General features: G+C 36.9%; 1 protein-coding gene across 5 annotated transcripts in view; it reads right to left on the reverse strand.

Annotated features, from left to right (window-relative positions):
• Nucleotides 1–12,012, reverse strand: part of FILIP1 (filamin A interacting protein 1) — a 180,582-nt gene that overhangs the window by 97,528 nt on the left and 71,042 nt on the right. For all 5 annotated transcript variants that reach the window (XM_026007379.2, XM_072735551.1, XM_072735567.1 and 2 more), the window contains exon 2: nt 7,773–8,054. In XM_026007379.2, the coding sequence (XP_025863164.2) occupies nt 7,773–8,048 (276 nt within the window). In that variant the 5' untranslated portion in view covers nt 8,049–8,054. The remainder of the gene's footprint in view (nt 1–7,772; nt 8,055–12,012) is intronic.

The following is a 12,012-nucleotide window of genomic DNA, read 5'->3' on the forward strand; positions in this document are numbered from 1 at the left end:
GAATCACAAATTCATTATGCCTCAACTCCTATTCCATTTAACATGTATTTCTCATAATAGTTTTCTGTATAAGCTCTAATTTTACTTTTAAAAGGCCCCGTGTAGGGATGCTTGGGTGGCTCAGCAGCTGAGTGTCTGCCTTTGACTTAGGGTGTGATCCAGGAATCCAGAGATTGAATCCCAAATCAAGCTCCCTGCAGGGAGCCTGCTTCTGCCTTGCCTATGTCTCTGCCTCATTCTCTTTTTCTCATGAATAAATAAATAAAATCTTAAAAAAAAATAAATAAAAGGCTCCATGTAATAAGACCACACACTCAAATAACAAGAAATATTTACATAAGTAAACTGGATATTTAGGTATAGTTCTATCCACTAAAGTAACAGAGATCATTTGCATTAAGAAAAAATCAAAACTGGGCAGCCCGGGCGGCTCAGCAGTTTAGCACCGTCTTCAGCCCAGGGTATGATCCTGGAGACCCAGGATCCAGTTCCTTGTAGGACTCCCTGCATGGAGCCTGCTTCTCCCTCTGCCTGTGTCTCTGCCTCTCTCTCTCTCTCTCTCTCTCTCTCTCTCTCTGTGTCTCATGAATAAATAAATAAATAAAAATCTTTTAAAAAAAGAAAAGAAAAATAGAAACTACAGCCACGTAGGGGGGAAATTGCTGTCTTCTACAGAGTACCTATATAGTACTTTCCCATGTTTAGAGTGTCATAAAATAATAAATAGATTTATTAATGGGACATTTTCTCTTTATATATTAATATATTTTCCTACAATTCTCAACAAAACCAAGGTTTTCCCCAGAAATGTCAATGAGTGCACTATTCTCACTGTAGAGAAACCAACTTTGTGATTCTATTAGGAACACTAAAAATATTCTACCTAAACAATGAAAATCAGACACCAATGCTCTTTGCCAAAATACTGACAATACTCCTGGACACATGAGTTCTGAAGCATCGTATTCAACAAAGAATAAGATCTGGTCCTGATTTTAATCAGAAAGCAACCTGTCTCTGTTGCCTCCTAAACTTAGCAAAGACATACCATTCTCAGTATGTTGACCATTTTGGTGGTATGAGGTTTCACTGGGCAGCCTCACTCAGGGTGACCTCAGCCTAAGATTCTAAAGATGGAGTGTATTAAGTGCAGGTGAGTCATCAATTTAAAAAGCCATACAGAGTAACTAAAAGCCTCATTCTTTAGAAGTACAGAGATTCCATGGAAGGCCTTACCATGTGACAAATGGAACTCACTTAGAAAAAGAAAAGCCCTCTCTAAAGACAAAAGTGATAAATGGTACCCCTGTGGGATAAGCCTATTGTGCTTGGTTGCAGTAGGTAATTCCATCTGAACTGATTATCACATCCCCAGTGGAATTATGGCATCTCTTGCTAAAGAGGACAGAAAGGCAGAGTCATAGTTTTATAGCAGAATTTTAATTATAAATATTTGGGACCATGACTGTTAACCCAATAGCATTATGTATACTATGATACTTTGTATAGTTCAAAGACATTAAAAAATTAACCTTATGATGGCTTCATAGGGTATACACACACACACACACACACACACACACACACACTATATTTAGTGCTATAAAATATACATCTTCCTGTTTATACTCCGGCTTCTGAACAAACCAGTGGCAGTGCAAACACATGGCTTCTGCTGATTGAATCCTGAACTTCACTTATTAATGCTCTAATTTGTCCACAATGCTTCAATTTGTCCACAATCACCTTCCTCTAACACTCCCCTCAGCAATGATATGGCATGTACATAATTATCCTTAAGACCACTACTTGAGGGGTACCTGGGGTGTCTCAGTTGTTTGAGCAGCTGACTCTTGATTTTGGCTTAGGTTATGATCTCAGGGCCCTGGGATCAAGTCCCATATCAGGCTCCACACTCAACAGGGAGTCCACTTGAGGATTCTCTCTCCCTCTGCACCCCACCCCCTGCTTGCACACATGTACATATGCATTCTCTCTCTCTCAAGTAAGTAAATCTTAAAAAAATAAATAAATGAAAATAATAAAAGCGGTCCATTGACTTAAGTTTCCTGCTGGCTACTATCCTTTCTTCTACTTTCTTATCCAGTTATCCATCCAATAACATCTATATTAGCTAAGTGTAGTAATCACAACAACCCCAAAAGTAGGAAGTATATGTGTTATACAAGAAGTAAACTGAGATCCAAAGTCAACACTATTAAGGTCAACTACCAAATCTTTTGAAGTCTACAACACTCTCCCATTGGACTTGGTATTCACACGGTTCTAGTCTTATACTTTTTAATAGTCTCATGTTTCACTTAAAGCCCAAAAGTAGCAAAAAGCAATATAGTGATTTCAAAGCAGGAGGTCAACAAATATACACTAAGGGCTTACTCTGTGCCAGACAAATAATTTACAGCCAAGCTAAAGAAAAATAAAGTTTGGCTTCTTTGGCTATGTCCAACCCCCCCCCCCCCCCAAATCTAATTAACTTTTACCAAAAAATAAAAATAAAAAAGATCTTCTAAATTCCTAGATTTTCAACAGAACATGTTATTCTGTTTGCTTAACTTCATTTCCCAAACTACTGAAAATAGGTTTAAACTCACTGAAACTGCTCTGGCAAATGTTCCCCATAACCTTCAGATCCACAAACCCAAAAAACCCCCTTTAGTCATATCCAACTGAAGTTTTCTGCTGATTTGATTGCCATAATCTCTCTCATCTTCTTGACAATGTTGATTCCTTTGGCCTCTGCATCACTCCACTCTACTGAGATCCTCACTTCTCGTGACTGCTTTTATTGATATGTCTTAAATGTAGTCTCCAAATTCAGGTTTAGTTCTGCCTCCACCAAATACTTCTCCATTGAAGCAAGACTACTTCTTTCCAACCCACTCTGTTTGAATCTGTTCATGTTGGTCCCTACAGTCATTTCTACCTGTCCAAAACCTACCAGTTATTCCTGTACCAATTCTTTAGTGAAGCTCTTGCTCATCTCCTGAGATGTTCATAATCTTTCACTCCTTCTCCTCCCATAATTTGTATTGTGCCTACCATATAAAATATTCATTTCTGCATATTGTCATTTATCCTACCAGGTCAGAAGCTCTTTCTTTATGACTGCTGAAGTAACCAGTGTCTAAAACCATGCTTAGCATGTAGTAGGAGCGCATCACATTTTAGCTATGAGTATTATTATTCATCATCTTGGCATGCTTCAGACCTCTAGCATACTACTGTTTCTTAAATACTGTAAAATCAATTTAGAACTAATTAATTCATGTCCTAAGAATGAATAAGCTCTCTTAGTAAGAAAGGAGAGCACCTACAGTAGGTGTAGAGAGATTAAGCATGGAGTTGGTTTGAGACACTCCCTCTCTCTCTCTGCCCCTCCCCCCCAAATAAAAAGGTGAATCTTAAAAAAGAAAAGAGAGAGAGAGGAAATGGCTAGGAACTGAAAAATGAGAGAATAGAGGAAACTTCTGGTAATCCACAGCCACGTTATCTATTTTGTAAGTATCTTTGAAATATAATATCTGCCAGTCACATGAGACAAAGGTAGATTTTTCAATTTGTGGATGATGCTGTCTCTGACTCAGCCTGGCAAACAACAAAGCCAAATGCAATGGTGGTGCAATATCTAGTTGAATTAGCTAGATTTCTCTGAGTCTCCTTTTGCACAGGCAAAAGAGAATTAACTATAAGGACAAAGGGAAGGGGCCTGGGTGGCTCAGTGGTTGAGCATTGGCCTTCAGCTCCAGCCTGATCCTGGGATCCGGAATTGAGTCTCACATTGGGCTCCTTGCAGGGAGCTTGCTTCTCCCTCTCTCTCTATGTCTCTCATGAATAAATAAATAAAATAAAAAACAATAAGGACAAAGGGAAAAATTATGAAAACTTTTTAGAGGTTGGTTTTTCTAACATGTATTCAAGTGGATATATCAAGAGAATTTACTATATAAAATAGCTAAATATTTTTTGCATCAAGAATTAATTAATATTCCATTTTTGAATCATTTTACAAGAATAGCCTTCTGCCAAGTTTTCTGTGTTATGGCTTTTTGATGTGAGTAGCATTTCCTTTGTACATTTGTCGTTTTTAGTACAGCCAAATCAACTGGCTTCTTTAAAGTGCTATTTTTGGACAAATAAAAGGGAAAATTAATCATGGTACCCAAGTGATAGTCTGGGTATACTATTTCATTATTTTCAGTTTAGTCTGGGAAATATGTAACCAGTTTTTCACCCAGAGAGTAAAAACGTTCCAATTTATTAGAAAGTACTTATTATTGGAAGCAGTCAATGACAGAAGAGTAATAATGGAAACCATCCCAGCTACTTCCATGCAGGCAGTGCTGGCCAGCCATTGTGTTAAAATGAAGACTTGCATCAGCTAAGGTGTGGCTTGAAAAGTCTGGAAGATGTCCCTGTCTGAGACAAAGGTCATGACACCACCAGTTCTAGATAAGATTCCTTAAAATGCAAAAATCCCTGAGAAGGACAACTCCATCTCTAATACATATCCACTAAAGTTGCATTTCAAGAGATCACTGGATAACTGGACTGGCAAGCAAAACAGCAAATTTGCAGATTTTGCAAAGAGCCAATGCTAACAATAAAGGTCATGCTATTTTAATGTTGGCTCAACAAATTCCTATAGATCACACAACAGATTCCAAAGGTGGCAGGCCATTGGTACCAGAAAACACACATAATATTTTTATAATGTCCAAAACCCTGGAGATGGAGGTGGAGAGAATGGGAGAGATCAACAACAAGTCTGAGAAAGAGAAAATTGACATGGAAAGCCTGGGTGAACCCCCATCTCCTCCTTTCAGTCACTTCCAGGTACATCCCCTATAGGCAGACTGGATCTTGGTCTATCTCCCCAATATTACAAGTCCTTTTTTTCCTGTGTTATCCTACTTCTTTTAACCAGTAGTTCCAGTCTCCCCAAGGTAGTGAATATGCAACCCTCCAAAGTTGTGTAGGGCCTAGCCTGTGGCCATGTGGCACCCCTGCCTTCCACCGTGTTTCTCACTATCCAGATCACATCAAACCTCAAGACTCACATCATACTCCTCTACCGCCTGGATGTGAAAGAATCCTTCCTCAGTTTTTTTAACCTATCAATGGCTTGGCCTTGGAGTTCACACTAGGAGTGAAAGAAATTCTCAAGATGAAGAATAAATACAAAGACCCTGGATCTTACCCTTGAACATCCCCAAGTGTAAAAAATATAATAAGAGGGACATTGAACTGAGAGACAGGGAATTTGGATCTAGAGCAGATGTTAACTAAACTTCTGGGCAACCAGGGGAAAGTCACATAATTTGTCAGAGTGTAAGTTTCACATTTGTAATAAAAAGAAGGTGGGTAAGACCCCTTTGAGATGCTTGTCGCCCTCAATATTTTATATAACCTTGGAACGCTAGCTCCAGTAAGGGTATTTGAGTAACATACAGCTGCATCATAAAGGGAAGTAATCAGTGGCCTTTGAAGGTCTGGAAGACAACTCACTAAATGTTCATAAATGTCAAGCCAAATGGCATACAGGCCTGAGCTGATGGTAATTTACCTCTCAAGGCATATCCCTGCCTCTCTTCACAGCACTAGATCTTTACATAGATTTTTTTCTTCTTTCTGTCTGGGAAACCTGGCACATAGCCACCACATTTTCACCAGCCCACTCTTATTTGCTAATGCCAACTGCCTCCCACTCTTAGCTACAGCACACACACCCTCTCATGTGACAATGCTAATAAAGGATGGGTTTCTGCTACAAGAACATAGATCTACAGCTCTAAATACAAGAACATTCTCATTTTATTTTTTATATTTTTTTGAACATTCTCATTTTAAACAAACCCAATATGACAAAATCTGCATTTATAAGTATATACACTTATGTGGGTGCATATAAATAAATGGGTGGATGGATGATTTGCTTTGCAAATGAATTCGTCATGAAATTTCTTAAAATACCAGGTCCTTTATTTCTCTTTTCCTTCACTGCCTCCTCCACAAATATCTTACACTTTTTGCTTATTTATTGCTACTCAGGAATATATCTATTATGTAAGCTAAGGTATCTAGTATTTATAAAGTTTGATGGAAAACAAAATGCAAAAAAGAAAAAAGAAAAGAAAACAAAATGCATTTCTTTAGCATCTTTTGGCTAATTTTCTTCATGTTCTGGGTATGTTGCCTTATATTTTGCATGCCTCTGCTTTGAAACTGTATCTGGTAACTCCAAGAGTATAAAACTCTCATGGATCTTAAATACCTTCCAGAGTCCACCATGATAGAACAGCCTTCTACAGAAATTAAAATCTAGAAGAGCCATAGGTTTCACACAAGCCACCATGCTTGGAGAAAAGTGAGCTGATGGCATTGCTTTGTGAAAACTTTCATGACAACTGTTGTACCTTCCACTCAGGTTATTATCTGTCAACTGAGGGCAGCTTAACCACCTTTCTGGGATGGTGAAGCTATTTCTAGTAAATGGAAAATTTTATCTTTTGCTGTGAAATGCAAATGTGATTTTTCTCAGCCCATAAATGGTAAGCTCAATCGTGTCTGTTTATTTGTTCAAAATTTGAGCTTTGTATGTTTTCTATTTCTCTCTTCCCCAGGGCTTTCCTTATCTGTATGCACACACAGATGAGAACAAGTACAGATCAGACTAGCCCACCCTAGTTTAGGGTAGATTGCAAATAATATCTCTGATGCTAACAGCACCAAAGGTTTCATCTCACGGGATTGCGATCGTTAGCATTCCCCTCGAGGCTCATGCAAGCTAAGAGCCGAACAAAAACAAAAAGAAGAACAACTTCACTCTTAAGTCATACTCTCTTCTTATAAAAAAAAAAAAAAAGTCATTTTTCCCCACTTTCAGAAACACAATTGTCCAGAGCTTAGAAATTCAAAAGAATCCCAACTCCCTCTGGGATCCCTAAGAATGGATACTTAATGAGGGACCAGGTTTATAGAAGCTACAGAAGGGTGGTGCGGATGGCAATAGAAAGAACACTGGACCAAGAATCAGGAGGCCTAAGATGAGATATGGACAAACCTTAACCCTTCTGGGCCTCACTTTCCTCCTTACAAAATACAGATAATAAAACCCACATTTTTCCTGATATCAAATGAGATAATAGACTTGAAAATTCTTTGTGACAATATTACAACTTCACAATACAATGCTCTGCTTATTTATGTTCATCTCAACTCCTATGATGGTGTAGACAATTAAAGCTGAAAGTTAAGAAAAAAATGAGAAAAGAGTTAAGACTGGTTTAAACAAAGTTTTCTTTATCTTTCCCTCTCTATGTCTTTCTTTCCCTCTATCTTTTTATCTCCCTTTTACTCTACTTTCTAGAAAAAGGCAAAAGTAACCATTAATCTAATCTCTGTGTTCTAACAATCAACATTTCTATGGTTTTCAACTGCAGCCAATGGCTAAATTAGATAACCTCATTGCTTACTAAGGACAGAAGCCTGTGTTAAATTATTACCAAAATCACATCATGAAGAAATCTTCTGCTTCTAGAGAAGCTTGAAATTGGAATCACCATCTATCCTTTATTAATTCATTCAATAAATATTTATTTGGTACAAACTTGTGGCGGGGATTTAGAAATTAATAAGAAAAACATAGCCCCTTTCCCCAAGAAGTTCACAATCCAGTGAGACAGACAGATTCATAGTGTCTCATTTAATAGCTTAGGAACTAGAAACAAATAGTTGAAAAAATTTGACTCTACCTGCAACTCTCCTTCCATTATACTGAGAAGCTGTATAAGGTCTTCTTTGGATAACTCCAAGGGTTTCTTATTTTTTCGTTCACTTTCTCCAGATGGTTTTAGGTGTCGTTTGACAGTTCCTGAGGCCATGACATCATCCTCCTTTCTATTTGATTTGTTCTTCTTTTTTGCATCTTCTGAGAGACTTTTATCATCAACATTGCTGATGATAGAGGACTTGGGGCAAGAGATATGCCCATTGGATGAACTTTCACCACCCTGGTTTCGGGATCTCATTCCCACCTACAATACATGAAAAAAGATAAAAAGTTATTACTACCACTTAAATTATTTGTCTAACTAGTTAGAACTTTTAGCAGCTTCATAGCATCACCAATAAAGAAATACTGAAAGATCAGTTCCAGTTAGCTTCCTTATAGCTTTAATGAAAGTCATTAAAATCTTCAGGGAAATGCTTTGATGGTCTTCAATGAAAATGTGATACTAACACGATACACATCTCAAACCAAATGATTAAGGTTAACACCAGGAGTCCTAAGCCATGTCTATAGCCTGTACTTCTGATATGATGAGATTAAAAATGGTACTTTACATTTGTGGCCTCCTTCCCCCAAACATTACTCAAGTCTAATAATGAGAAAAACATCAGATGGACCCCATTTGAAAGATAGCCTACAAAATTGCTGACCAGTAATCTTTAAAGTTATCAAGGTCATTGAAAACACAGAAAATCTGAAAAGCTATCACAGCCAAGAGAAACCCAAGGATACATGACAACTAAATACAATAGGACATCCTAGGTGGGATTCTGGAACAGAAAATGGACATTATAAGGAAAAGTCAGGATATATGAATAATGCATATATTGACTTTAGTCAATAATAATGTATCAAGATTGATTTATAAATTATAATGTGCTATTCTAATGTAAGACGTTAGCTATAGAGGAAACTGTGTGTGGTATATAGTGGAACACTTGGTATTATGTTTGCAACAATTATGTGAATCAAAAGCTGTTGTAAAATAAAACATTTATTTTCTAAATTAAGTCTATGAGAAAATTCAAACATCTGGGGCACCTGAGTGGCTGTCAGTTAAGCATCTAACTCTTGGTTTTGGCTCAGGTCATGATCTCAGGGTCATTAGATCAGGTCCCAAGTTGGGCTCCAATGCTCAGCATGGAGTCTACCTGAGATTCTCTCCCTGTCCCTCCCCCTCTGCCTTTCCCTTCACTTGAGTGTGTGCTTTCTCTCATTCAAATAAATAAATAAAATATTAAAAAAAAAAGAAAGAGGGAAAGAAAAGAAAATTCAAACCTCAAACTCTGCCAGGAACCAGTTGGAAGTCACAAGGTACAGAAAAATCCACATAGGGTGGAGGGGGCTTCAAACAGAGAGAGAGGAAAAGGGAAACTCGAAGGGAAGAGGGTGGTGTTGTTTTTAGTGATGTGGGATTTTGTTTTTCCATAACCTCTTTTTAAAAATCAGGGAGTTTTTTGGTTTGGTTTTGTCTTATGTCAGTCATTTATAGTAATAATAAGAAGAGCACAAAGAATTGGGGAAAACAGATTTTAAAATAAAAATTTTTTTAAATATTTTGAGGTAAAATAAAGAAAAAAGACAAAGTAGCGGCTAACTTATCCTGTGGGGAACACATTTGGGTCTTTCCATCATGAATGCTTTACTGATTCTGTCAGTCTCTAGCAGAAGAACTTGACCAACAGCTATGTTACAAACAAACAAACTGAACTCAAAGCCTAGGACTCAAAGTGCAAGAAAGGGAGCTCTAATATCCTGGGGGCTGTACTAGAAAATTTGCCTAAACCTTTAAATATAGTAGCTTAGCACATGGGCTTATTTAAAACTCACAGTATAAATAGTCTTTCCCCTGAACAGCTAAGCAGCAAGATTTTCATTACTCATTCCAGATAAAATACAGAGACTTATTTTCTGAAAGTAAATTTCCTTTATGAACCCAACCATACTTAAGAAACCAAGGAAAGCTTTTGAAAACACTAGATTTATCATAGAAAAATAAATACAGGGTGATGCTTCCTTTCAGATAGTGCATATTCAGTTCTTCCAAGAAATCTTGAAACCTGAATTCACACTCCTTTTTTTGAACTGAACTCTTATAACCAGATGGACCCTTTTGTATATGTATGAATTTTCCTCAGCACCCCAATTTTAGACAATATAAAGTGAAGAAGTGGTCCTTAACACTGGCACCCAATTTTCTGGTTCACTCAGTGATTAGTTCTTGAAAGTTTAGAGCATTTTGTGCTTCCCTGATGAAGAAAGAATAGATGTGCCTTTGTAATAGAAGCTAGAGCACTTCAGAGCAGACCTACTATACTTTATCACAGTTTGTGGGCAAAGAGAGCTTAAGCCCTCAGTCAAAAAAAAAAAAAAAAAAAAGAGGCCATGAATAGGAAGTTTTGAAAGGGAGCAAAATATGTTTTGGCATATAGTAGACACAGGTGAAGCTCTGAGAGCTGAGTAGAAATTATTCTTTTGTATGAAACATTACATTTATGTGGGAAATCTCCATTTGAAAGGGTATCTCCTCCTCTGTAGCAGGAAAAGAAGAATGACTAAATTTCTAGAAACTCTTCTCTGTAGAGAAGGTAAGGACTTAAATCTGCACAACACTTCACTCTTATTTACTATGCTTTTCCTGGTATACTCCCACAACTGACTCCCAACTCCCAACATCTTTTGTCTTTAGCTGAAGATGATAGTAAGGTAATGGCTTGAGCCATTTCTCAGAGTTCCTCTCCTGTGTATGGAGGAGGTACACGTTATTAAACTTCTGTTTGTTTTTCTCCTTATGATTTGTCTTTTTGTTACAGGGGTATCTTAGCCAAGAACCTAGAAAGGTAAAGGGAAAACTATTTTTCCTCTCCAACTACTTTAAATTTAACTCTTGACTTTTACACATCAAAACTAAGACACATGTGCTTCCCAAACTGAATTGTGATTCCCTACAACTCCAAGCCATATGTGAATTCTTTTTACCTGAAATAATTTTCTCTACAAGATCTTAAGGTTCTTTGGGATGGTGCATCAAATACTGATTTGACAACTTTAATTTAGATCATTCATTAATAAAAATTCCAGATAATAGTTAGGTGGTAATGTTTTAAACTTAGTCATTCATGGCCTTAATCATATACAACATTTGTATTTGACTGTAGCATGTGTTTGTCATATTTCCCAGGATTTTTTATATCTTTTATAGGATCTACAGCATTTGAGTATTCCTAAATTAGGAAAATGCCTATGTTATATGCATTTACTTGATCATATTTACAAACATACGGAAAGTGACATTTACCACTCTTTTTATATTTAGTATTTTCTAATACTTTCAGTCTGAACATGTTTAAGTAAATTTTATTGTAGTATTAATAGCTTTCATAGAATTAAGTGGGGGAATTGTATTAATATTGGTTATAGAATTAATTATAGAATTAATTACTTCCACAGAAAAAAACACATAACTTAGAATTATCTAATTATTTTATATTACTAATCAGCTCAAAAGCTTGAGTTTCTATTCTCTCCCATGGTCTTTCACTTTGACAAAAAAAAATCTCATGTGGTAGACCATGACATTAATTCTCTCTCAGCAAATATTTTTCCTCCATGCCTGGTTTTTCCTTTGATGTGTGCACATGGATTTTAGTCCTTTCCTGGTGATCCAAATAGGATCTACTATCTTTATCTCCACAACAAAGTCAGCAATCAGAATGTTCCATCTTGGCATTGTAAAAGTACTCAGAGATAACAAACTAGCCAATAAATGTTTTAGGAAGGAAGTAGACACCATATATGAAAGTAAAAAAAACATAAGTCTCAATAGTGTAATCAAGTGTGCCATCAATAATGTCCACTCTTTTATTTATTTATAAAGTTTTCTTTTCTTTTTTTGTAATCTCTACACCTAACGTGGGGCTCAAATTTAAAACCCCAGGATCTGGGACACCTGGGTGGCTCAGTGGTTGAACATCTGCCTTTGGCTCAGGTTGTGATCCCAGGGTCCTGGGATTGAGTCCCCTATCCGGCTCCCTGCACAGAGCCTGCTTCTCCCTCTGTCTTTGTCTCTGCCTCTCTCTCTCTGTGTCTCTCACAAAATAAATAAAATAAAATAAAATAAAAAATAAAATAAATAAATAAATAAAATCTTTAAAAAAAATTAAACCCCAAGATCAGGAGTCACATGCTCTTCTGAATGAGCC

Source organism: Vulpes vulpes, chromosome 1 (assembly GCF_048418805.1).
Source record: "Vulpes vulpes isolate BD-2025 chromosome 1, VulVul3, whole genome shotgun sequence".
In the NCBI taxonomy this organism is placed as follows: domain Eukaryota; kingdom Metazoa; phylum Chordata; class Mammalia; order Carnivora; family Canidae; genus Vulpes; species Vulpes vulpes.